This window comes from Hemicordylus capensis, chromosome 6 (genome assembly GCF_027244095.1).
Source record: "Hemicordylus capensis ecotype Gifberg chromosome 6, rHemCap1.1.pri, whole genome shotgun sequence".
Taxonomy (NCBI): domain Eukaryota; kingdom Metazoa; phylum Chordata; class Lepidosauria; order Squamata; family Cordylidae; genus Hemicordylus; species Hemicordylus capensis.
In genome coordinates this window covers 21,872,731-21,900,326 of record NC_069662.1, presented here as the reverse complement: position 1 = coordinate 21,900,326, position 27,596 = coordinate 21,872,731, and the positions used below count along the sequence as shown (strand labels likewise).

The 27,596-nt window shown below is 47.1% G+C and overlaps 1 protein-coding gene across 3 annotated transcripts in view; it reads left to right on the top strand.

Moving 5' to 3' along the window:
• Positions 1–21,096, top strand: part of LOC128329906 (branched-chain-amino-acid aminotransferase, cytosolic-like) — a 32,185-nt gene extending 11,089 nt beyond the window's left edge. For all 3 annotated transcript variants that reach the window (XM_053261809.1, XM_053261808.1, XM_053261810.1), the window contains exons 2-11: positions 2,406–2,480; positions 3,758–3,958; positions 4,102–4,212; positions 11,886–12,005; positions 14,160–14,323; positions 16,553–16,695; positions 17,817–17,902; positions 19,124–19,264; positions 19,769–19,843; positions 20,300–21,096. In XM_053261809.1, coding sequence (XP_053117784.1) covers positions 2,406–2,480; positions 3,758–3,958; positions 4,102–4,212; positions 11,886–12,005; positions 14,160–14,323; positions 16,553–16,695; positions 17,817–17,902; positions 19,124–19,264; positions 19,769–19,843; positions 20,300–20,338 — 1,155 coding nt within the window. In that variant the 3' untranslated portion in view covers positions 20,339–21,096. The remainder of the gene's footprint in view (positions 1–2,405; positions 2,481–3,757; positions 3,959–4,101; positions 4,213–11,885; positions 12,006–14,159; positions 14,324–16,552; positions 16,696–17,816; positions 17,903–19,123; positions 19,265–19,768; positions 19,844–20,299) is intronic.
• The last annotated feature ends 6,500 nt before the right edge of the window (positions 21,097–27,596 follow it).

The following is a 27,596-nucleotide window of genomic DNA, read 5'->3' as shown; positions in this document are numbered from 1 at the left end:
GGTCAGTTCATATCGTTCTTGCTGAAGAATGCTGTTGTGCTTTAAAGGTTACATGCACTGAAAGATAAGGTAAAGTGTGCCGTCAAGTCAGTTCTGACTCCTGGCACCCACAGAGCCGTGTGGTTGTCTTTGGTAGAAAATAGGAGGGGTTTACCATTGCCTCCTCCTGCACATTATGAGATGATGACTTTCAGCATCTTCCTATATCACTGCTGCCCGATATTGTGTGACCCAGCATGGTGTAGTGGTTAAAGTGCTGGACTAGGACCGGGGAGACCTGAGTTCAAATCCCCATTCAACCATACTACTTGCTGGGTGACTCTGGGCCAGTCACTTCTCTCTCAGCCTAAATCGCCCTGAGCCTTTTGGAAGGGCGGTATAGAAGTTTTAATAATAAACAAATAAATAAATAACCTACATTACAGGGTTGTTGTGAGGAGAAACCTAAGTATGTAGTACACTGCTCTGGGCTTTTTGGAGGAAGAGCGGGATATAAATGTTAATAATAATAATAATAATACTAAATAAAAATAAAAATATATAACCAGCAGGGATTCAAACCAGCAACCTCTGGCTTGATAATCAAGATTTCCCCACTACGCCAAAAGATACTGCTTTCTTAAAACCCTGTTGCTCACTCTCTGACTTCCTCCCTGGGAACTGCAAGATTCTTAGCCAAAGGATACAAATAATCTCACGCTCCAAATGCACGCAAACTTACCTTCTTAAATCTCCCCTTTTCTTTTCTCCAGCAGAAGTTGCCATTTTTCCTGCTAAAACCAAACAAAAAAACAAGGTCTTGTCACGGTGGCGCTTCCTTTCCCATAGCTCCCCATTCCTTCTCCTTCCCACCCTTCTCTGCTGTGATTCAACAGGGGCTGAAGTTCAACCCTGGGTTGATTAATAAGGAAGGAAGGAGTGGGGGCTGGAGCTCTCTCTCTCTGACTGGAGAAGGGCCGCCTCAGCAGAAATTAGAAATAGCAGTGTTCCCACGCTTGAGCCGTCACTTACGCGCTTTGTGGCTCTCTTGCAGGGATCTTGCTTGGCATAGCAATGCAGGCAGCTCTTTTGAAAAGCAGAGCTCTGCTTGCCAGGGCAAGAGAGGCCCGGGAGGCCCGAAACGGCTTGGGACAGGACAAGATTTTCTCCCCCTCTGCCCCATATAATAGGATGTCACCCACGTAGCTCCCAGAGGGCCCCTTTTCCTGGGCTTCTCTTGTGTCTGCGGATTACACATTAACTGGTGCTGTTTGCTTTCGCAGAATGGATGATTAGGAAAAGTAGATTAGCAGCACGTCTCTATTTGGGGAGAGGGGTCATTAGTCTTTGGTTTTTTAAACTCCCAATTCAGCAGAATCATCCGCCCTTGGAGGAGGAGGTCTGTTGCATGTCTGTGTGAGTCACTGCTTTGGATTTCATTTTTTAATTCTCGATGCTATTTCAGCAGAATTACCTGCCCTTGGAGGAGGATGTCTGTTGTGTCTCTGTGTGAATCCTGCTCTAGGGTTTTTTCCGCTCCCAGTTGTGCCTTAGCAGAACAACCTGCTCTTGGAGGAGGATGCCTGTTGCATATTTGTGTGAGATACTACTGTAAGGGACTGAACATGAAACCTTTCCCCATGAAAACCAGGTGCTCTACTCCTGATTTATGGACCCTCCCCAGAAATATATCTTTTATGTATAATTTTTTTTATTCTACTCTTCGGGGGGTGGGGGGAAACTCCCCAGGGTGGCTTCCAAAATTAAAACCATAGACAAGAAAAACATTAAAACACTAAAAAACAACAACAAAAAAACCAAGCTCAACAATCGTAAAAGCAAATGAAGCAGTGTAGAAACTAAGGCAAGTATGACAATAAACAAGTCCTACTTATTTGGGAGTAGGTCCCATTGATCTCAGTGGGAGTTATAACTGAGTAAATAGGGATGGGCTGTAAGTGGTCTATTTCTGGATTAATTTTGGCTCTTCTAGATGGTAATTTATTCCATCTTCAGCACAAATTCTGATGGGACATCTGATATAACGAGACGTCCAGATGATTCTATTGTGTGGTATAAGTCCTTCATGCCATCTGCTGACAATCTATGAAAAAGCCATGTCTTTTTGTTTAGTTAGAATAAAAGAAGTACTGAAAACACATGGCTTTTTCACAGATTGACAGCAGATGGTGCTAAGAATTTAGGAGATGTCACAGAACATCACCTGGACATCCAATTATATCTCCCATCAGAATTTGCACCAAAGTTGCAGTACAGGGCTCTTCCAGACATTAATTTATCTAGAGGTCTAATTTTGGTCACTGAGCCACAGGGACCTTGGGGAAGGCAAGACAAGAGGAATTACTCTCCAGCTGATGGGATGGATTTTTCACACTAACTCTGCCTTTCTTCCTGCTGCCTTCTAGATTTTGAGAGGAAGGACGCCTGGTGCTCTGGTTTTGTTCCTTGGTCCTCGAAGATTTTTAAGCACGGCATTCAAGGTGAGAAAATCTGTGGGTTAGGATCTCTTGGGATTTGTGGGGGCACGGCAGGTTGCTTACGAGTTAGGAAGATGTGAGTAGAATATGAACTATATTTAGTGGGGATTCCAGCTTTTATTCAGAGAAGGAATTTTCTAGCCCTGGTGGCAATCTGGTTGAAATACTGTGCAAATTATGTACAACTCAGAATTTACTTAAATGTATAAGCCACTTTTCCACCCCCAAAAGGACATCTACAGTTGTAGTGAAAATGGTAGTAGTACTGCTGGTGTGACCCATCTTAGCTCAGAATGTAACAAACTTGTGCGCCCTGGACCATCAGCTGAAGAGCAATTTAGAGAATTGAATGAGTCTATCTTGGTTTTGTAATCCAGGGGCTGAAAGCAAACAGAGCCAACGTAGTACAGTAGCGTCAGAATAAGACTCTGGATTCAGATCCTCATTCAGCAATGATGCCCACTGGCTGATTTTTGGGACCAGTTGCTGTCCCACCACATAGTTCTGCCTCCCAGGGTTGTTGCGAGGATAAAATGTAGGGGGCAAGAGAAGAACCAGGTACACTGCTCTGAGCTCCATAAAAGAAGAGCAGGATATGAATATAATGAAGAAAGAGTTCTGGGTTCTCTAGAACTGGGGACTAGTGTTTAGAGCAAGGAAGGCCTGTCTCAGAAGAACCTCAGAACAGGTGGACTGCTTCATTTTGCTGGCATCTTTATCTTCAGCCAGGTTGCCTGCGAGAGACCTCTTCCTGCACCCAACCTTGGTGATTTTGTACCTTTGCAAGGATTTTGACTACAAGCCATTTTGGGAGCCAACCTTGGCTAAAAGAGGTGTACATGTGGCAAATAAAGAAATAATACAATAAATGGCCGACATGATTCATAACACTGTTAAGGTGCTGCGTAATGCATTGGGGGTGCTGTGGACCCATAAGGAAGCGGTGACGCAGAGAATGTGTGGTTGCCACAGCGCTGCCATGTTCTCTAAGGTGTCGTGGCTGCCTTTGAGTCCATAGCAGCCCTGATGCGATCCTCAGTGTATGTGCATCAGGTGCACATATGTCAGCCAGTAGCTCAGAACACCCAAGTTCTTTGATAGCCACTATAGCAAAGCTGCACAACCTTGGCCCTCCAGCTGTTGTGGGATGACAGCTCCCATCACCCCTGGCAATAGGCCCCCGTGACAGGGGATGATGGGAGTTGCAGTCCAACAACAGCTGGAGGGACGAAGTGATGCAGCCCTGCAGTGGAGTCTAAGGTCCCCTGGTTCTTTTATAGGCCTCTGATCTCCAGATTGAGCTGAACAAGCACCCGAAACCCAAGCCAGACCCCAAGAATCTGCTCTTTGGCAAAAACTTCACCGACCATATGCTCACCGTGGAATGGAGCCAAGAGAAAGGCTGGGAGAAGCCACACATCAAACCGTTTCAGAACATTTCTCTCCACCCAGCCTCTTCTGCCTTGCATTACTCCATGGAGGTAACTGCTTCCTGTACCAGGAGTCACCCCCTCCCCAGAGGATCCCTGGGAGCAGGTGCCCCTCCAATGCGTGTGTGTGTGTGTGTGTGTAGAGGATTTAAACGGCTTGTTTCCACTTCATGACTCCTTGTTTCTCCACCTAGCTCTTCGAGGGGATGAAGGCTTTTCGAGGTCCGGATAAGCGCATCCGTCTCTTTCGTCCTATGCTGAATATGGAGCGCATGATCCGTACAGCACTCCGCCTTTCCCTGCCTGTGAGTATGACTCCAGTCAGGCTTCCCATTTCCTTTCTCTTGTCCAGTGACCAAAGGCAACCTCATCTTTAATGTGTTCAGATTTCAGGCCTCTACTTCCACATGGGTTATGATGGGGGTGATTCTCCCTCAGAAGAGGATGGCATCCGAAAGGCATGATGGGTTGCCACGACCTCCTGCTCCGAGACAGGGCCAATCAGAGAGCTTTCCACTCTTTACAGGAGGGAGGGGCAATCCCCTCTAGTTCCAGTCTTCGCCCTGTCTCGCTCCGGCAGGGTTGTTATCGTGTTGCTCTGGCTAGTCTTATTCTCTATAGCTATTTTTTTTCGCTTTAGCTTTTCCTGAGCTCTCTCTCTCCTCCTGAACAGTTCTCTCCTCCTGAACTGTCCCTATCAAGGGGGCTCACCTGCTAGGCTCTCTCAACTCCTGAGCTGTTCCAGTCAGGAGGGATCTTTGTTGGGCGGTTCCTGTCAGGAGGTTTGCTTGGCTCGCGCTGTCCACTTGCGGCCCTTCCCCCGCAGCAGCTGTAGATCTCGGACTACTATGGCGTCTGATCTCGCGCGTCCTGAGAGGGGGGCCTTCCCCTCCCTCTCAGAAGACTCTGTGGCCCTGGCAGTCTGCCAGGATGAGTGGGCGGCGGCTACTGCTCCCGCGCCCGTTCCTCATCCACCTAAAAAGAAGAAATCCAAAAAGGGAACAAAGGATAAGCAGCTAGCGGCGCCACAGGCAGCGAAGGGCAGCGTTTCTAAAGCGCCCGTGCTGCTCGGGGACAAGGAAGGACAGTCAACCGTTTCCCCGCGAGGCTTTGAGGAGGCGTCCACCAGAGCGCAAGTTTTACCTGCTCCCAACTCCCCGTCCCGTCCCTCGGTTGTGGGGGCTTCGATTGTGGGGCCCTCCTGTTCCTCGGATGTGGAGCCTCCCGCTAAGCAGTTGCGCTCCTCCGCGGCAGTTTCCGTTGCCGCAGAAACACCTGAAGAGGAGATTCCTCCTAGTTTTGCCGCCCTTTTACAGAGAGTGGTCTCCGAGGAGTTCAGGAGGCTGCTTCCCGCCCTGGCGGGCCAGCTTCCCGCTCAATCCAGTGCAGCCGCCATTTTGTCTGGGCGTGAAAGCGGTACCGCAGCCACGCCCACCATTTTGGATGGCCGAGGGGAAGATGTGCCCACTGAGCTGGGTCCCCCGCTGTTAAGCCCTTGCCCTCCTCGCGGGGCTTTGCCCCGGGCCCCCCAACCTGGGTTCCCGGCCCCTCAGCCCCTCAGTACTCCTTCTGAGGGGGAGGTACCTTCGGAGGGCTCGGATTCCGATAGGGAAGAGGGCGAACTGTCTGGCAATGAAGGAGAGGCTGCTCCTACCCCACAGGCTCCATATCGCCTGTTTTCTGCCTCTGATTTCCCTGTTCTTTTACAGAAGGCTCGCAAGACCTTGAGACTGGGTGGCGTGGTGTCTCCGCCACAGGATGTCTCCGAGGGGGATCCCGCAGTATTGCCTTCATTGAAGGTGCCCGAGGTCGTAGTGCCTTGCCCTCAACTTTTTTTGGACATAATTCATTCTGAATGGGACCGTCCTATTGAATGTAAGCCCCCCTCCAGGGGTCAAGCGGTTCTACACGACCACTAAGACGGTGATGGATAAACTTCAGGTTCCCTCTGTGGATGCTGAAGTGGCAGCCCTGGTTACTGGCGCTGTCTTGCCCAGGGATGGTGATGAGGTTTTGCGTAATCATGATGATACAAAATGTGACGCTGCCCTGCGTAGGTCCCATGAGGCTTCTGCACTGTCTATGAGGGCTTCCATGGCAAATTCTATTTTTGCTAGGGCCTCAGTGCTTTGGATTAAAGAGCTCTTGCCCCAGGTTCCGCCTGAGCTGATAGCCTTGAGGCAGGGTCTTAATAAGTTAAGCAAGGCCTCGGCCTTCATGGCTGACAGTTCTTTAGATGCGGCTCAGCTGTCAGCTAGAGCCTTGGCTTCGGATGTGACGGTTAGACGCCAATTATGGCTTAAACACTGGCGTGTGGATCAGAAATCCAGATCTAATCTGGCTACGTCTGCATTTAAGGGGGGCAAGCTTTTTGGGGAAATTCTGGACCCTGTGCTAGTCGAGGGCAAGGACAAGAAAAAGGCTATGCCCTCGTCGGGGCAACGCCAGGAACGTAAACAGTCTTACTCCGTTTCCTCTTCCTACAGGGGCTTCCGGTCCTCCTTTTGTCCCCGTCAGGACAGACAGGACAGGTTCTCCTCCTGGAGAAGGCCGCAAAGTTCCTTTCGGGACAACGCCCAGGCAAGACCTCGTCAGCCCGTCCAACACCAGAAGCCCGGATTCAAGTGTCCCGCGGCTCAATGACGGTCCCCAGGAATCCCAGGTGGGAGGCAGGTTACAGCTCTTCGCCCACGCCTGGGCGGGGACTTGCTCGGACGCCTGGGTTTGCCGAACCGTGGCCCAGGGCTACAGCCTGGACTTTCTTTGCCAACCCCTCGACCGCTTCCTGGTATTCCCGCGCTCCAGCAGGTAAGGCAAGCACGCGCTGATGCTGTCTGCCATCCGTCATCTGGCAAACATACAGGCGATTGAGCCGGTTCCTTTAGAGGAGGTTGTGTGTGGCGTTTACTCCATTCTTTTTCTGGTGCCAAAGAGGAATGGGGAGTGGAGAGCCATACTTGACCTGAAATACGTGAACCGGTTCCTCCGCACAAGACGTTTCCGGATGGAGACTCTTTGCTCCATCTTGCTCGCCCTGCAGGGGGGCGACTTCCTGTCCTCAGTGGACCTAAGGGAGGCGTATCTCCATGTCCCCATTCACCCTCAGGACAGGAGGTTCCTCCAGTTTGTCTACGCGGGGGCCCATTTCCAATATCGGGCCCTCCCCTTCGGTCTCTCGACTGCGCCACGCGTGTTCACCAAGATCATGGTGGCACTCGTGGTGCACTTGAGAGCGAAGGGGATTCACTTATACCCGTATTTAGACGATCTTTTAATCAGATCGCCATCTTACAAGAAAGCCTTGAAGGACGTAGAGGAGACCATAGTAGTTCTCCAGACACACGGGTTCCTGGTGAACTGTCAAAAGAGTTCCCTTTCCCCTCGGAACCGGATCCTGCATCTCGGAGCTCTCATAGACTCTGTCAAGGGGATGGCCTCCCTGTCCCTGGAGAGGCGGCGGAGGTTGTCCACATTGTGTCGGAAAGCCCGCCTACGCAGTCAGTTGGATGTCCTTTCCCTGAGTCAGTTACAGGGGATGATGGTGTCGACCATAGGCATAGTCCCATGGGCCCGTCTCCACTCCCGTCCGCCGCTCCAGTGGTTGCTCCTACCGCTTCAGGACCTAGTGACTTCTCAATCCCGGTTGAAGGTCCGTCTTTCCCCTCGGGTCAGGAGATCACTGGACTGGTGGCTGTCGCCGGCTCTGGCCAAGGGTGTCTCCTTTCTGCCGGTGCACCGCATTCTGATCACCACAGATGCCAGTCTACAAGGGTGGGGTGGTCATTGTCAGGGTCAGGTGGCGCAGGGCCTCTGGTCTCTGTCGGAACGGGTCCAGTCCATAAACTGGCTGGAGCTCAGAGCGATTCGATATGCCCTGGTTCAGTTTCTCCCTCTGATTCGCGGTTCCCATGTTCTGGTGAGGACCGACAACGAGACAGCCAAAGCTCGGGAACGCGGGCGTGGTCCCTGATGCACGAAGCCTCGGTGCTTCTGCACTGGGCAGAAAAAAACCTACTGTCCTTGGAGGCAGCGCACATCAGTGGAGTGTCCAACACTGTAGCAGACTGGCTCAGCCGGACGCAGCTGGACCAGGCAGAATGGATCCTGGACGAACGGGTGTTCCGCTCCATCACAGAAAGGTTCGGGATTCCTCTGGTGGATCTGTTCGCCTCACCCAGAAACGCCAAAGTGCCCAGGTTCTTCGCCAGGTATCCGGCGCAAAGGGCCGAGGGAACAGACGCTCTAGTGACACCATGGCCTCCGGGCCTCCTTTATGCCTTTCCTCCCCCGGCCATTCTCTCACAAACAGTCAGGCTGGTCCGTCAACACAGGGCAGAAGTTATCTTGGTAGCCCCGCGTTGGCCACGTTGCCCATGGTTTTCAGACCTGGTCTCCCTGTCGCTTGCTCCCCCGATGCCCCTGGGTTGTCATCCCCAGCTTCTACGCCAGGGGCCGCTGTTCCACCCGGATGCTCAGTGGCTGAACCTCTATGCATGGAGGTTGAGCGGAGCACGCTAGTGGCCTGCGGGTACCCTCTGTCCGTCCGGGAAACTATTCTTGCCTCCAAACGTCCGTCTACCCTCAGGGTGTACCTGTCCACCTGGCGGGTGTTTTCCGTTTGGTGTGCCTCGGAAGGGGCCAACCCTAGGTCCGCTTCGGTTGGCCAGGTTCTGGGGTTTCTTCAGGCCGGGCTGGATAAGGGGCTTATGCCGGCCACTCTCAAGCGACAGATGTTTTCCATCTCCAGTACCCTTCAGGTTCCAGGCGTGCCTCCCTTATCAGCACACCCCCATATACAAAGGTTCCTCAAAGGGGCGGCTGCTCTCAGGCCCCCTCCCATCCATTGTTTCCCCACCTGGGACCTTAACTTGGTTCTCCGGGCGTTGGTCAAACCACCCTTTGAACATTTGCGCTACGTTCCTCTGCGGCTACTCACCCTCAAGGTTCTATTTCTGGTGGCCATCACCTCTGCCCGTCGCGTGTCGGATCTGGGAGCGTTATCGGCCAGGAAGGAGCTATGCTTAGTTTTCTCCGTTTATGTAGTGCTGCGCACCGACCCTACTTACCTTCCCAAAGTCAATTCCCTTTTTCACAGGTCCCAGGAGCTGGTCTTACCCTCCTTTTGCCCTAAGCCTTCTTCTCCTAAGGAAAGGGAATGGCACACTCTTGATGTCAGGAGGGCGCTTAGAATATATTTGCGCCATACCAAAGCCTTTCGGGTTTCTGAATCTCTGTTTGTCTCCTTCAGGGACTGTTCCTTAGGAAAAAAGGTGTCCTCCTCCATGCTGGCGCGCTGGATCTGCCAGTGCATCCGCCTGGCATATGCCTCGGCCAAGGTAGCAGAGCCGGAAGGCATTACTGCCCATTCCACACGTAGTGCGGCGTCCTCCGCAGCCCTGGCTACCATGGCTCCATTGGCTGATATCTGCAGGGCGGCCATGTGGGCTTCCCTCTCCACCTTTGTTAAGTTCTATAAAATCCATGACTGGGCCTCTGCCGACGCTTCCTTCGGCAGACGGGTTCTGCAGCGGGTGGTTCCAATGTAGTTCCATACTCACGGTTTCCCACCCTCTGTCTATAGTAGCTATGGTATGTCCCATCATGCCTTTCGGATGCCATCCTCTTCTGAGGGAGAATGAATCGTTGGCACTTACCTGAATGGTCATTCTCCTCAGAAGTATGGATGGCATCCGACCCGCCCACTCGTTCGTATGGAGTTCTGTCTATTTCCTGACTTCCCCCCATCTTATCCATTATTCCCTGTATAAATGTGGGGAGGCTCTATTCTTGCGTGTCCGTCTGTTTCTCTCCAAGGTGGGATTTTTCAGTGTACGGAAGGTATTTTCCGATTTCACAGTTCTCCCTGAACCTGTTCTGTTTGTTCTCTACCTGTTACTGCTTTCGTCTAGCCGGAGTGTCAGAGGGCTAATAATAGACTGAGACTAGAGGGGATTGCCCCTCCCTCCTGTAAGGAGTGGAAAGCTCTCTGATTGGCCCTGTCTCAGAGCAGGAGGTCGTGGCAACCCATCATGCCTTTCGGATGCCATCCATACTTCTGAGGAGAATGACCATTCAGGTAAGTGCCAACGATTCATTCCACTTCTCAGTATAAATATACCCAATGCGACTAGCATACATTCTCAAAACTTGGGTCCCCATAACAGCTCCCAAGCATAACTAAAACCCTACATCCAACTTCAGCACAACCAACCAATCCAGCTATCCCATAATAAGAGGATGGATTAGAAGCTACAGCAGCCAAACCCCCAATCAAACAAATAACACACACAAAACACTAAATGTCATTATTTTTACTTGGGTTATAACCAGGACCAATGGCACGAAAAACCACTGTTGTATTCAGCTATAATATGTGAGTTTAGCCAAAACAGCATGTTCCACATACATTATAACCAGTCTTGTCTTACTGAAGGTGTTGCTTTTTCCATGCTTTTGCAATATGGATTCCTGCTGCTGTTAATAGATACATGATCATTTCTGCATCTGCTTGCAATACTTTTTCTCTTATATAGCCGAAAAGAATTACCTCTGGATCAGTAGTTAAATTATAACCTGTGATTGCACAATGTGAGGGCTTGGCCTCAGCTGGCCCTCAGTCTAAACACCCGCTGCCACCAGTTTAGGATTTTTAGCTGTTTTGACTGGTTCCACTCCCAGTCACTGCAACCTCTGTCTCTCAAAAGTAACAAAGACTCAGTAGCGTGGTAAATCAATAAGGCAAGCAGGCCTGAGGTGGGAACAAAACTTCAGACAATGTTAAACTAGCGAAAAACAAGAAACAGTTTACTGGAATGAAATCTTCAAAAATCCAAAAAACCAGTACAGGAACAAACGGGAAAGTTCAGTTGAGCAAGAGTACAGTTTAAAACTATAGAACAAGCAAGCTTGCTAGCCTTCTAATCTAAAGCTTAGCAGGTTCCAGTAGGTTCAGCTCCCTCGCTGCTAATTCCTCAGCAGCTTCAGCCCATCCCAACTCTGCTAGTCTTCTAGCCTGTCAGCCCTCCCCGCAGTCTGCTCCTTTCTTCTCGCCAACCCTCTCTTTTTATTCACTTCTCTCCCCCCTCCCCGAAGGTGAATCAACCAATCAGGGTGATTCTTACCTCAGGCAACCAGAACCTTCTGTCTCCGCCTTCGGACAACCAACCAGCTCAGTTAGATACATTCCCTCCAAAACCCAGCAGTAACACAACCTTTTTACCTCAGACTTGGCTGTCAATCAGAGGTTGCAACCTTTTAACCTCTGCAGAGCTTTACAGAACCAGGGGGAACGTAGAACAAACTAATACAAAGAATATCATTTACAAAACATAAAGGGAAAGAGTCGCTCCTTCACACACGGTTTTAGTTTTAGGCCGCAGGAGAACAGGGCTGTTCCACACAGCCATGGGTGGTGTTTTAGGCGCTGTCAGTGGAACGAGCCATGTTGAACCATCCGCGTTATCCTGCACAGCATGTGAACCACTACATTATGATTACAAATGTTGATTTGTATTTTATAATTTGTTTGTTGATTGAGGTGTCATATTATGTGAATTTTGTTAGCTGCTTTTGAGTATTCTAAAGCCGGAAAAGTGCTGGGAAAGAAAGAGAAAAGATGCTGGCCTCTAGGTAATACTGGAGCAGCTTCTGTGCCTGTACAGGAATATACGAATAAAGCGTTATTGGGTCTTAGAAAAGTACCCGGAAAGAAAGAGGGAAAATGCTGACGCCGTCACTTTGAGGTGTTTGTCTGAGAAGGAAGCTGCCTTGTGCTGAGTCAGGCCCTTGGTCCATCTAACTCAGCATTGCCTGCACTGACATGGCAGCAGCTCTCCAAGGTGACAGACAGGTGTCTCTCCCAGCCCTGCCCGGTGATGCCAGGGATTGAACCCGAAGCCTTCTGCATGCACAGCAGATGCCCAGGAATGGGAAGAGAGGCCCTAACCTTGCTTGTCTCCTTCCCTTCTCCTCCGCACAGCCCTTTGACCAGACCGAGTTACTTGAGTGCATCCGGCAGCTGATCCACTTGGACCAAGATTGGGTCCCCCACTCCGAAGACGCCAGTCTCTATATCCGACCCACCTTCATCGGCACTGAGGTGGGTACCTTCCCCTCCACCCACTTCATCTTTTAAAATCTGCAATTTCCAAAGGACCCCAAGGGCAGTGGAAGAACGTGGGAGAACCCGTCATCTTTCTCCTTAAGACCAGAGCCTGGGAACCATATTGTGGGCAACTAGAATGGTTGTAGTTGGGGCAGTGCATATGCTGCACTTCCATCACGGTGCCCCCTGAATAAGGAAAATAGCACTCTTCTGAAGAAGGGAGCATGATAGGCATTTCATGTTTTTGAGAATAAGTTTTGAGACCGCATGGCTGCTTGAGGACATGTGAGCAATATTCATGAAATTTTAACAGCTGGGAGAAGGGGCTGAGCAAGCTTTCTAGTGCTCAGGGATAGAGAGCTTCACTCTGCATAGCTCTCCTCCCTTTGTTGCCCCTCCTAATTTTAGATTGTATGCTCCTTCTTGTTACTCATAAAGTGCCATGCACACTGAGGATGCTATATAAATAATAAGGGCAGTTCACACAATTGACAATAGAGTAGGGGAAGCTGCCTACCCTAATTTGGGAGCTCTGCCTGCTGCTGATTTTTGATCGGGTGTCAGTTAAAAATAAAGTCAGAAGTGAGGAGCTTGATCATGAACTAGGCCCCGGCTGGGTAGAATGATTTTTCCTCTTTCTTCGTTCCAAAGCTAGGGACACAATCTGGGGAAGAAGGAGAGCTGAACATAAGAACAGCCCTGCTGGATTAGGCCCAAGGCCCATCCAGTCCAGCATCCTGTTTTACACAGTGGCCCACCAGGTCCCACAGCCAAGAAGTGGGCTTCTCAGAGGCCCAAGGGTAGGCCTTCTCCTACTCTCATGCTGATTGTGTGTACGGCACTATAATAATAGTTCCTTATCTTTCCTTGCAAGTCGGAGGAACAGGTGAATAAATGCAGAAGCAGCAATTATGTGCAGACCAGCGTCATTGTATTATTAATTATTATTATTTATTAATACTCCACCCTTTCTCTGAGGAACTCAGTGCAGGATACATGATTCTTCCCCTCCTCCAATTTGATCTCACAATGATCCTGTAAGGAAGGTTAAACTCAGAGATGGCAACTGGCCCACAGACATCCCCTCAGCTCTCCCCAGTCCTAACCCAGAGTTCTAACCACGACACCACACTAAAGTGTGATTAACGGACACTCAGCAGTCCAAAATGAATTTTGCAGAATTTGGATTCTGTTGGCACAGAATTTAAAGTTTTGATTTTGAAATTTTAAAACAAGACTTCTTTTCATTTTTAAGCAAATGATCTGCTTAAAATTTTTAATTTTACAGAATATATGCTTTACAGAATACATAACCATGTTCACCACTCTGGGCCTTTTGGAGGAAGAGCGGGATGGAAATGTAAAAATAAATCTACAACCTATTTTTGTCTTTTGAGAAGGAATTCTTCCCTGCTTCTTGCCTCATTTTGAGAGCCTATCGTTCTGTATCAATTGCGCTAAAGTTGGACTAGGATCAGGGAGTCCCGAGTTCAAATCCAGATTCAGCCATGAAACTCACTGGGTGACTCTACGTCAGTCATATATCTCCCAGCCTAACCTATCACACAGGGTTGTTGTGAGGACAAACTTTACCATGTACACTGCTCTGGGCTCCTTGGAGGAAGAGCGGGATATAAATGTGAATAAATAAATAAATTCCCCAACAAAACATGATGCCCCTTCCTGTGTTGCTGTTTTTGTATTAAAGAAAAGAGCTGTGAGCCAGAAAGGATTCTGGTCCTGTGGTTTGTTTGCCTGCCCTCCAAACTAGGATCTCTCGTTCTTTCCAGCTCGTGGTGGTACTTTCCCACAAAGCCACTCCAATGTATCAGGACCTTCTGCCTCCTACTCTATCTCGCTCTCCCCTGTGGAGAAGCCATTTTGTAAGATGACAAGTGTAAAGTTATTCATGCAGGTAGCAGTCTTTTGATCTTTCTTTCTGTGCCTTCCCTGCCTCTTTCCCTTGTTCCCAAAACCTGATCTTCCCGCTTCAACAATATGCCCCATTTATAAGAGAAGCTCATGAACCTGGAAGTGAATCTGAGGTCAAGCTTCCATTTCCTGTGCCTGCCCTTCCCCGCTCTCCCCCAAAGTACAATTTGCTTGATCCTAGTACAGCTTGACTGCTGAAATCTCCTTCCTCTGCAGCCTTCCCTGGGAGTCAGCAATTCGACCCGCGCGTTGCTCTTTGTGATTCTGACTCCAGTGGGCCCCTATTTCACGACTGGCAGCTTCAACCCCATTTCTCTCTTGGCTGATCCCTCCTATGTCCGAGCTTGGATGGGCGGTGTTGGTGACTGTAAGGCTGGCGGGTAAGAAGGGCTTTTGTTTTAATGTTGATGCACGTAGGAAGCTGCTTTTTTGCTGAGTCAGACCATTGGGCCGCGTTGCCCTGGCCCGCCTGCTGTGAGTGAGCTCTCCAAGGCCTTAGAAAGGGAGAGAGGCCTTTTGCACAGCATGCATGGTGGGGGTGGGGGGCAGAATCGAGATTGTGGCAGGGGGACTTTAAACGCCCCCCCCACCTGCCATTTTTGCTGTAAACTGCCTTGGGATTGTTTTAATGAAAGGTGGTATATAAATTTAACAATCAATCAATCCAATCAATCAATCAATCAATCAAACAAACAACCAATAAGGGGGGGGGAGCTCCCATTGGCTCCAGTGAGAATTCAATTCTTTATTAGGGCCACTGGACCAGAAGGAGCTCCAGTAATAGTCTCCCCCCACCATGTGCAAATAGTGCACACAGAGGGCCCCAATCCTGGTCTCAGAACCATGCTGGTGTGAGGGAGGGGAAGTATTGTTAAATCCTCCCTATTCCCACCATGGTTCTGATCTGGATTGGGGCCCTCTGTGTGCACTATTTGCACAAGGGGGCAGGGACTATCACTGGAGCCCCTTCTGGTCAAGTGGCCCTAATAAAGAACTGAATTATCATTGGAGCCAATGGGAGCGTTTCCCCCCCTTGCATAAACGGCAGGTGGTGGAGTTAAAGTCCCCCAGGCATGTTGTTTCACACACACAAAAACCAAAGCCTGGGTTAACAGTCTTCCTAATATCAGGTCTAATTCGACCCAGGTATCCTTTAACTAGAGATGTCAGAGACTGAACCTGAGACCGCCTGCATGCAGAGTGTTTTTATGTATTTTGGGCAAAATATGTGTTTTGTTATTTATCTTATTTTTATGCCACCTGATATGTACAACTCTAGGTGGTGTACAAAATTTAAAATAATATTTAAAAGTCAACAAAGATTAAAACACTCAAGACACAATAAAAACAACAGTATAAAACAATATAAACCAAAATATTAAAATTAGTAAAATTCTAATTAAAAGCTTGTGAGAACAGGAGAGTCTTGAGGGCCTTCCTGAAAACAAACAGAGGAGCAGATGCTCTTATTTCAGCAGAGAGCGTATTCCAAAGCCCTGGGGCACCCACAGAGAAAGCCCGGTCCTGGGTTGGCTCCAAACGAGCTGGTGGCAACCGTAACCAGATCTCTCCAGATCGTAACAGGCGGCAGGGTTCATGACAAAGGAGGCGATCTCTTAAATAGCCTGGACCCAAGCCATTAAGGGCTTTATAGGTAAGAACCAGCATTTCGTATTTCACCCGGAAACATATCAGAAGCCAGTGCAGTTCTTTCAAAACCGGTGTTATTTGGTCCCTTCGTGTTGTCCCAGAGACCAATCTGGCTGCTGCATTCTGTACCAATCGTAGTTTCTGGACTATGTACAAAGGTGGCCCCACCTAGAGTGCATTACAGTACATATTTATACAGTAAAAATTCTTTTCTGGGATTACTATAGGGCTGGGATAAGAACTGGTCTTGTGGCAGCAAGCATGACTTGTTCCTCTAGCTAAGCAGGGTCTGCCCTAGTTGCATATGAAAGGGAGACTAGAAGTGTGAGCACTGCAAGATATTCCCCTCAGGGGATGGAGCCCCTCTGGGAAGAGCAAGAAGGTTCCAAGTTTCCTCCCTGGTAGCATCTCCAAGATAGGGCTGAGAGAGATTCCTGCCTGCAACCTTGGAGAAGCCGCTGCCAGTCTGGACAGACAGTACTGAGTGAGATGGACCTATGGTCTGACACAGTATATGGCAGCTTCCTATGTTCCTATGTAACTTTGGCCCTCCAGCGGTTGCTGGACTACAACTCTCATAATCCCCAGCCACAGTGGCCAATAATTAGGGATTATGAGAGTTGTAGGCCAACATCTGCAGGAAGACAGATAGGGCCTATTCCTAAATGCACTTAAGATTTCTTATTGCTATATTTGATGAGTCACTTACTATAGGGTATATTCCCAAATCCATTTAGGATTTTTTGTGTCTTAGAATCCCAGAAAAGGATCCCTCTGTTTTATATTTTCCCAGATACATGAAAACATTTTTCCTGCTCCAGGCAGGCCTCTTGTTTTGGGATGTGACTCAGTACTTGAACCTTCTGCATGCAGAGCATAGGCAGAAAGTGGTCTCTGCACCTGTATGATTGCCTTTCTTTACTTGCTCAGAATCTGTTGTCCTCTCTTGCCACCCTTAGCAATTACGGTCCCACCATTTATGTGCAGAATGAGGCTGCCAAAGAGGGTTGCCAGCAGGTCTTGTGGCTCTACGGGGACAACCACCAGATCACTGAAGTTGGGACCATGAACCTCTTCATGTTCTGGAAGAACCAGCAGGGAGGTAAGAGATGTGATCTTTTCTTAGGGCTGCAAGGTTTCACTGGTCAATCTGTTTAATTGGGGTAACTTGTCAGTCCATTAAAATGCTTTTTAATTTTTAATTTTATTCTATTTCTATACCGCCCTTCCAAAAATAGCTCAGGGCAGTTTACACAGAGAAATAACAAACAAATAAGATGGCTCCCTGTCCCCAAAGGGCTCACAATCTAAAAGAAACACAAGATAGACACCAGCAACAGACACTGGAGGTACTGTGCTGGCAGTGAAGAGGGCCAATTACTCTCCCCCTGCTCAATAAAGAGAATCACCACGTTAAAAGGTGCCTCTTTGCCAAGTTAGCAGTTTAAGCCATGTATCTGTCAGTCAGCCAGTCTTAAGAAACCGTTGAAATCATTTTGAATACAAGTCTGCATAACAATTTTACACAGCGCCCTCTTAGAGGAAGCATTCCTTCTTCTACATCAGTGTTCTCCATTGAAAGACCTGGGGGCCAGTGGCGGCCCCCATCAACCCTAAGTGCAGCGCCCCGATTAATGGTTTATTGGCCCCTGCTTGAAAAATAGCAAAGATCACTGTCATAGAGTGGTTTTCATCATTCGAAGAGGAATGCTTCTGCTGATGATTCCTACAGAGCAATTTGTGTGCAGCATCTAAAAACAAAATATGCTTTGTTGGTGCAGATTTACTCGATAGATCGGCTGAAGCTCCTATGCTTAACCAGGGGCGGCCCTTTTATGAGGCCAGGTGAGGCAGTAACCTCAGGTGGCAGATTTCTTGGGGCACCAGCATGGCAGCAAGTTGCCTCCCCCGCTGTCGCCATCGGGGCTGCAGTTCAGTCTCTGGGGCAATCTGTCCCTTGCAAACTTTGTAAGGAGCGCCTTTCCTCACACTCCTTGCAAAGCTTGGAGAGAAGGAGGGGGCTGCTGGCAACTATTCTCTCCTTCATGTTTGCAAGCACACACACACGAGAGTAAAGGGCATGCCTGCTCTCCTACCCAGGCTAGGTTCTTCTGCTACCCTGCTGGCAGTCATGTGGAAAAGCCTTGTGTCTCTTTAGCACTCCCATGGAATTGGAGCATAGACACAGCCCTGCATGTACGTAATTGCAGTTTTTACTTTCAGATCTGGAGCTAGTCACCCCTCCGCTGAATGGGATCATCTTGCCTGGTGTGATTCGGGCAAGCCTCCTGGACTTGGCACGCAAATGGGTAAGTGGGCAAGGGGCCAAGAGACTTGGGACAGAGCCAACCATGGATTGGGGCATTGCAGAATGCACAAGCAAATCTTCCAGACTGGGACTTGTCTGCAAAAATGTTTGCTTACTTTGGCTTTATTATTTTTCAGTCTCCCAAATCATTAATCTAAAGACTCCTTTTTAAAAAAGGCGAGAACAGCAGCACTTATTGTGTTGAATCAAGCATGTTAGCATCTTCAGCATGTTAAAATATAAAAAGTCAATGCCTTAAGATCCTTGCGTTTAGTATTAGTTTGGATTGTCTGTGAAGTTTTAAAAATATACTGGTTGACATACTATGCAAAGTTTCATGCACATTGTGACGTAACATGCGCGCAGTTGTGCAGGAGCGCTTTTGCACAAATGCAAAACCTGCACAAATACAGTTGCACAATGGTCGGGCCACAATTTCCAATGGCTCTACCATCACGCAACTGCATCGGCACAGTTTTTGCTCGTGTGCAAGGGCACTCTTGCATAGATATGCACAATGTTGTTTCACAGTATGTCAGTCACTGTACACCCACCACACAATTAGAGTAAAAGGTTCTGAAACTAAGAATTCAAATCACAACCCAGCAGATCCAATGATACAATAATTGGTACTATAAATGATACACTGTATACCACCAGGAAGTCAACTGGCAAAAGGTGATTTATACATGTAAATATTAATTTTATTTGACTGAAAGGATTTAGTCTTTCTTAAATGCAGCTGCCAAATGGAATTGTATTTGTTTTTATTATTTTTTCTATATTTATTTATTTAATTGATATACCGCCCTTCCTAAAGTGGCTCAGAGTGGTTTACGTTAAAAGAAAATATACATAATAAAACAAAATCAAACATTTGAACCAGATTAAAATTAAAACGAGATGTCATTAAGAGCCAGGCTAAAAAGATGGGTCTAAGGCTCTCCTGAAGGCCTCCAAAGAAGATAATCCTCTGGCAGGGAGTGCATGGAACGGCAGTTGAAGGAGGCCCAATCCCAAGTCGCCACCAGATGAACAGGTGGCACCCGGAGACAGACCCCTCCTGATGATCTTCATATACTGTTCTTCATCCTAAGAACCCAGGGAGGATAACAACAAGATTGCTGGATTAAACAATCCAATAAAAACAGAACAAATACAGCTAAAAGTTTAAAAAGAGCAAAGGAGCCATTCTAAAAACTCTTGAATCTCTTCTGCTCAGGGGGAATTTAAGGTTTCTGAAAAAGTGTTCACCATGGCTGACCTGATCAAAGGCCTAGAAGAGAACAGAGTCAAGGAAGTTTTTGGCTCAGGCACGGCGTGTGTCGTTTGTCCTGTGAACAGAATCCTCTACCAGGGCAAGGTGAGTTGGGATACCTGCTACTGCTATGGATATTTTTATACCGCTCTTTCAGTCAAAGTTCTCAAAGTGGTTTAGAAAGAAAAATAAATCTATATATTTAATCCCCGTAGACGTGCCTCAGCCTCTGTGGGGATGCGTCCCGGCGACCCAGCTGATTGGCTGGGCAGCGGAGCGGAGGGACGCACCTGATTGGCTGAGGCGCGTCTGTGGTGGAGGACAGAGGTGGCGGGCCGGCCGGAGACTGGGGCGGGGGGGAGAGAGGTAGCCGGCCCCCAAAAACGCGCAGATGCTCTGTGCGGGGGTCAGCTTGTAATACATAAATCAGATGGTGCCCTGTTTCCAATGGGCTCACAATCTAAAAAGAAACACAAGGCAGATACCAGCAATAACCACTGGAGGGATGCTGTGCTGGGGTTGGATATGGATTCAGCAGTAAGCATTTTGGTCTGCCCACACACACACCCCAATTATCTGTGATATATTTCTCTCTCTTTCTTACTTCAGAATTACCATATCCCCACTATGGAAAATGGACCCAAGATTGCTAAACGGTTTCTGAAGGAGTTGACAGATATTCAGGTAAAACCAGCAGGGGCAAGGCCCTGATTTTATTGTTTAGGCAACTGTTTGGGTGCAGGAGAGCACAGGCTACCATGTCCTGCCTGCATTTTCCTGCTTGGCCACAAGAGGGAAGAATAACCTTAAGGACTATCTCATATCCTAAGCCTGAAAATGGACAGTTAGGCTAAATTCGCCCTGGAGGGATGAAAAACAAAGAGATCATTGGTCTCACCCAGGGGTGCCAGCTGTGATCTGGTACTGGCTCTGCGGGGAGCAAGGTGAAATAAATACATTTTACCCCCCCTTGTAAACTTGAGCAAGATGAGGGCTTCCTCATCTCACTTGCAGTGTTATGATTTGGATTCACAACACTGCCATCCGCTAGTAATTTGTGTGGGCTTATCTGCAAAGCTAAGCTAACGTCACTTGGGCAAATATACTAGCCTATTTAATCTGTTTTTTTCTCCCCTGCAGTACGGACATGTCACCAGTGACTGGGCCCCACCCGTCTGACATAGGCTGAGCGCAGTCCCGTGACACCTTCCACCATTCCCTGCCCCAGTCTCCCTATTACTATGGCTGTATTTATGGTGTGGTTCTATAGCTTCGACTCGTCTGCCTTTCACTCCTCTGGACTGACTGGCTGCTTTTGAAGAACGATGATCCTCCGTTACAAACGTAGGCCCTTCAGGGCTGCACAACACTCCGCATCAGGGAGATGCTGGGTTCAGAAGAACTCCAAGTCAACCTCTGTGTGGTGGAAAGGAATATCCTAACCGAAATAATCTCCTCCTCCTCTTCTCTCTGAGCTCCGAAATTCAGCTGCTTCCTGCTTTTAAAGTGCAATATCAAGAGAGTGAGAGAGGGGGAAAGCCCTTGAAAACTGTTAAAATGGACACACAAACATACTTTTAAAATTTATAACAAGTCGTTGCTTCAATTCAAGCATGAACAAATCTACAAATTTTAAATGGAAACAAAACTGTTCTTGAAACCTTTTGATATTGGTGTCAGAGCATTTGGTGATGAGGTTTAAATTTCCCCTCCTGTGTCGCTGTGTCTCATTTTTTGAACTCTGGATTTTTAGAAACTTCAACTCAAATGCTTAATCTTTCTGTCTTCTCACTTTGTATTTCAAATCTGTGCCAGTGCTGGTTTACTTAACAAAGCTTCATCTGTTCTAGAACTAGTTTCAAATTCAGACTCTTTTAGAACCAGAGACCATTTTTACATCAAAAACTATTTAAAAATTAAAACAATTTCTTGGAGAAGTCGTTTCCCACTTGTTTCTGACTTCTGGAGTGGAATTCTGGGTAGCTTCTGTAAGCAGTGCATTATGGGAAAGTTCTGAATACTAGCTGGGTTCTCCCCAGCTATGATTTAGCTAATCTTGGGTCAGTTGATCATTTGAATATCGTTTCTGAGGGTGATGTGGTCTGCCAGAAAGAGCAGCTGGATTGCCCACCATAGCTGTGGATAACAGGCATCTGGATAAAGGTGATCCGGTTGACATAGTACACTTGGGCTTACTTCCAAAAAGCTTTTGACAAACTTCTCCACCTCCAAAGGTGGAGGCTCTTCAGTAAAATTAGCAATCATGGGATAAAGGGACAGGGGATAAGGGGACAGGTTCATGTGTGGATTGGTAACTGGTTGAAGGACAGGAAAGAGGGTAGGAATAAATGGACAGTTTTCACAATGGAGGGAAGTAAGAAGTGGGGTCCCCCAGTGATCTCTACTGGGACCAGTGCTCTTTAACTTGTTCATAAATGATCTAGAAGCAGGAATAAGCAGTGAGGTGGCCAAATTTGCAGATAACTCTAAACTATTTAGGGTAGTGAAATCCAAAACGGATTGTGAGGAGCTCCAAACGGATCTCTCCAAACTGGGTGAGTGGGTGACAAAATGGTAAATGTGGTTCAATGTAAGCAAATTTATATGGGGGCAAAAAAAACCCCAACTTCACATATATACTTAGGGGATCTGAGCTGTTGGTGACTGACCAGGAGAAGGATCTTGGGGGGGGCGGGGTGGACAGCTCATTTAAAGTGTCAACTCAGTTTTGCATGCAGCAGTTATGAAAAAGGCAAATTCCATGCTTGGGAGCATTAAAAAGGGTATAGGAAATAAAAATGCTACTATTATAATGCCCTTATACAAATCTATGGTGCAGCCACATTTGGAGTATTGCATACTGTTCTGGTTACTGTATCTTAAGAAGGGCATTGTAGAACTGGAAAAGCTCCAGGAGAGGGCAACCAAGATGATCGGAGGCCAGCAGCACCTTCCTTATGAGGCAAGGCCACAGATTCGGGGCTTTTTGGAAAAGAGCTGACTATAGGGAGACATGAGATAGGTGTATAAAATTATGCATGGAATAGAGAGTGGATAGACAGACAATTTTCTCCCTCTCTCAAAACACTAGAACCAGGGGTCATCCCATGAAACTGAAGGCCAGGGAATTTAGGACCAACACAAGGAAGTATCAAAAATCAAAATGCAAAACTAATAGGAGGAAAAACTAGATATAAAATATATAGAAGTTGGAGAGAAAAGAATAGTAATAAAGGGAACTATTTATTTTATAGAAGTTAAGAAGGTTCTCAGAGAGATTATTTTTGGGCAAACGAAAAATAATTGAGGAAGATGGTGTGGAGCATGTGACCAAGTGGGTTATAGAAGGAGCCTCAGTACAAAGCTGGAAAGAATGAAGCTTGAAAGGCTCCGGTCTCCACACCAGCACGAATCCCATCTGTGTGATGGAGAGACCACTCAGAAGAAGTACTTTTTCACACAGTGCATAATTAATCTATGGAATTCTATGCCACGGGATGTGGTGATGGCCACTATCTTGGATGGCTTTAAAAGGGGCTTAGGCAAATTCATGGAGGACAGGTCTATCAATGGCTACTAGTCTGGTGGCTATAGGCCATCTCCAGCCTCAGAGGCAAGATGCTGCTAAATACCGGTTGCAGGGTAGCAACAGCAGGAGAGAGAGCATGCCCTCATCTTTTGCCTGTGGGCTCCCCAGAGGCATCTGGTGGGCCACTGTGGGAAACAGGATGCTGGACTAGATAGGCCTTGAGTCAGGGCTGTTCTTATGTGATTCACAAATCCAGACGCTCATCAGGAACTGATGGTTTTATCCTACTTACTTGCTGCCATGATGTTTTACTTGCCACCGTACCATTATTGTAACTCACATATCCTATAATTCAGTACTTTCTGAAGCAGAGTATTTTGACTTTGTTAAGTAGGGTGATCATATTCCATGTCTGCTCTCATAGGCCACCAAGAACTCGAGAAATATAAATTTGAAACCTCTTAGCAGGGCTAATTTTATCATTCAGTGTTCTTAATGACTGACAAGAGCTGGAAGTTAAAATCTAGATAAATGTTCATTTTTAGCCAGACAGGGAGTATTATTATTTTTCATTTTCATTTACTGGGATAGGGGACAAGAACTGTTGATTCCCTCTTGCATCAAGGTACATCCTGATCCAACTCTGGCTGCAGAAAATAATGCATTTACTTGTGATTGTGTCAGTTTGATGATGGGGTGCATGTCCCATTGAAAGCAATGGAGTACAGTTAGACAGCATTTAAACTCAGACATACAACTGGTTTACACTCATGCTTTCTAATCACAACAAGCAACACACATGCGCGTGCCTGCTTAGCTGAACGAATCTCCGTCCCTGGATGGGGCAACAGTGTTTTTAATTCAGCTATTGCCAGTTAAAATGGCTTCCATGAGTTCCAAGAAATCCTGTCAATAATTGGTGGCTCATGTTAGAAATGCAAACTTTTGGAAGAGAGAGATGCCAAGAATGGACACATCTAAAGTTAGGTTTGTTTGCAGTGGACACTTTGTGTGTGTTTGTTCCAAGAAAAGCTGTCCTTTGGAACTTGTCTTTCAAAGAAGCTGTTGACATAAAAGTGACAGCATTTTGACAACTGGCAGACATGAGGAAAAGTGGATTAAACCCTAACCGTCCCTATGTATTCCATACACCTGTAGCAAATTTAGTTCAAATAGCTTAGGCGGTTCACAAGTTAGTCTACTTGCACCTCAAATGTTCAAGCGTCCACCATCTTTGATCGGGTTGGATGACATTCATTATTACAAACCACACCGTTGAGGTGTCCCTACGTGTCACTCACTACAACTGTACCGAATTTGGTTCAAATTGGTTAGAAGGTCCACAAGTTAGCCCACATGCTTCAAACGTTTATGTGTCCACCATCTTGAATTGGGGTAGATGACATCATCACAAACTACGTCGCTGAGGTGTCCCTCCTCCATGGGAGGAGAGCTGGTCTTGTGGTAGCAAGCATGAATTGTCCCCTTTACTAAGCAAGATCTGCCCTGGTTGCATATGAATGGGAGACTACGTGTGTGAGCACTGTAAGATATTCCCCTTAGGGTAGGGCTGTTCAACTTTGGCCGTCCTGCAGATGTTGGCCTACAGCTCCCAAATCCCTGGCTATTGGCCACTGTGGTTGGGGATTATGGGAGTTGTAGTCCAAAAACTGCTGGGGGACCAAAGTTGAGCAGGCCTGCCTTAGGGGATGGAGCCGCTCTGGGAAGAGCAGAAGGTTCCAGTTTCCCTACCTTGCATCTCCCAAGATAGGGCTGAGAGAGACTCTTGCCTGTAACCTTGAAGAAGTCACTGCCAGTCTGTGTAGAAAATACTGACCTAAATGGAACAGTGGTCTGACTCGGTATATGGCAGCTTCTTATGTAGCTGCAGCAAATTTGGTTCAAACCAGTTAGCCCACCTGCGCCTCAAACGTTTACGTGTCTGCCATCTTGAATAATGGTGGATGACAACACAAACTACCTTGTTGAGGTGTCCTTGTGTGTCACTCACTACAACTGTACCAAATCAGTTATATGGTCCACAAATCAGCCCACTTGCACATCAAATGTTCACGTGTCCACCATCTTGAATCAGGTTGGATGACATAACCACAAACTACACCATTGAGGCATCCTCATGTGTCCCTACAGCTGTAGCAGATTTGGTTCAAATCGGTTAGGCGTTTCACAAGTTAGCCCACAAATCTGCACATCTGCCATGTTGAATTGTGATGGATGACATCATCACAAACTATGCTGTTCAGGTGTCCCTACAACTGTACCTGATTTGGTTCATATTGATCCAGGCATTGTGAAGTTGATAGTGGGGGACAGACTGTTGGAGATGGAGTTCCAGTGCATCGACCTTTTGCACCGACTATCCTAATGACCACTAGGGGCATTAGGAATAGAGGTAGTTAGTGAGGGTCTCCTTAGCTGTCCCTTCTTGCATCTACTCTATGACCCCTGCCTTGACTCCTCAGGTACTTCCTGTAGTGAGTCAGTCCGCTTCGTTTCCTCTCAGCAGATAGAAACATCTCTCTCTAGGGCCAGTTACTCTCCCCCTGCTAAATAAGGAAAATCACCACGTGAAAAAGTGCCTCTTTGCCAAGGTAGCAGGGGTTAATGAACCTTTTCTTTGGCTCACAATAAGTTCCAAAAGCTCTCAAGGACTCTTCCAAGGTCTTCCTGGCAGAATCTACATAAACATTCTGCATGTTGTTATATATTTCCAATGCCTTATCACCAATACAATGCACAAGAACTGCAGTCTTATACTCTTCTGGTTTATCCTCTGAATTAGTCATAGTTGGATAAAGACAAAACATTTGTTCCCATTTCCCCCCTTGTTGCCAGACAAACATAACTCAGAAGTGGGCTTAAAAACTTCCATTATTATAGTGTTTCTCCAAGTTTAGGTCTCCTGTGCAGATTATTTCAAGACACCATGTAGTATCTCCCCCTAGGTAAGGTTGTTAGGCATACTCACAACCAGTCACTTTGTTGGTCTGAACTTGGGCCTGAAGGAGCAGGAGGCAAAATTGGTTTAGAAACCTTCTTTATTCAGAAGACTGCAACAAACTCTGGGCGTCCTGCACTTAGAAAACAGAAAGCTAAGCCACACCCGACCAAACACAACCTAATCTTAAAGAGACAGGATGAATGAATGATGAATTCATTCATTCATTCATTCACCAGAGAGAGAGAGAGAGAGAGAGAGAGAGAGAGGATATATACACACCAATTTCCCCACTGCCAATTTTTTTTTAGATTATTACAACTCTTTCTCAATTCCACTGTAACACTGTAAATACTTGGAGCCAGAGGTTCAAGCATCTTTCTCAGAATATTCCTAATGAGTCAACTCTGACAGCACCCTTGAGAGTCCTTTTACGAAAGGATGTTATTTGCTAATGGGACTCAGTACATCAACAAGCCTTTGATAACCTGAAGTCAGTGATTGCAATGGCCCCAGTGCTTCAGTTTTTTTGATCCTAAGGAACAATTATATGTTCAGGCAGATTCATCCAAAGATGGCTTAGGTGCATGTCTATTTCAGAAAGACCAGCCCATCGCAAAAATATGACATATGTATTGTTTATACTAAGGGCAAGGATATGTTTATAACAGATACATTGTCAAGAGCAGCTCCATCCAGCTTGTTGAAGGATAATGATGATCTAGATGAGAAGGTTGTTTATGGGTTTAAAAAGACTGATCCTACTGCTGACCAGTTATTCTGTCAGTTGCAAGAGTGTACTAATGTTGACCCAATTCTTCAAGGTCTTAAGGTTCAGAATTTCAATGGTTGGCCACAGAAGCGGAAACAAGTTAAGCCTGAGCTCAGAGTGTATTTCCCCTTGAAAGATCAAATTAGGATTGAAAATGATTGAAAATTAATGATTGGCTCGAAGATTATTATTCTACAAGGTGCACAAGATAAGACATTGAGATTATTGCACCTTTCACATCAAGGGGTTCAGTGAACAAAACCTAAAGCCCACTCCCTCAGGTACTGGCCAAATATGAACAACTACATTGAATAATGGATGAGGAATTGCCCACAATGTCCGGCACTGCAGCCCAATAAACATAGGAAGCCCATGGTACCCCACGAGATTCCTGATCTTCCTTGGTTAAAGGTGGCAGCAGATATATTTGACCTAAAGGGCCATTCCTACCTTCTAATAACAGATTACTCCTCTAAATATCCTGAAGTTCTCCATCTCCCTGATAAACCAGCCTCTACAGTTGTGGCTCAGATAAAAGCCTTTATGTGCCCATCATGGTATTCCAAAGGAGATTATTTCAGATCATGTGCCTTTTGCAAGTGGAGTGATGTAACAGTTTGCTGAGGAGTGGGGCACCATCCTGACTCATTCAAGCCCCAATTATCCTCATTCAAATGGGCTGGTGGAGTGTATTGTTCAGACTGTCAAGCATAGGCTCAGAAAGACAATGCAGGATGGTACAGATCCTCATTTGGCTTTACTTCTTTAAAGGAATACTGGCGTTTCCTTTGCACCAGCTCAGCTGTTGATGGAGCGACTTCTATGCAGCACATTAACGGCTCCATCAAAAGTATTGGCCCCCTACACTGACTACTGGAGTATCGGTGCGTTTACGTCAACTTCAACAGCAGCAAAAGTTGCACTATGATAAAGGGACTGCCGCCTTGCCACCATTTCAGGTTGGTCAAAAGGTTTACATGGAAAGACAGGTTGGTGGAGAGCAGCCACTGTCATCGCCGGGAGGGATGAGCCGTGAGTGTACATGGTGAAATCCTCTAATGGAACGATATTGAGGAGAAATAGGCGACATTTATGAAAAGATCATGCTTTGTCTACTACTGGGTCATGTGATGACACAATTGGGTGTTTGTAATGACCATGCCTGTGCAGACAGTTC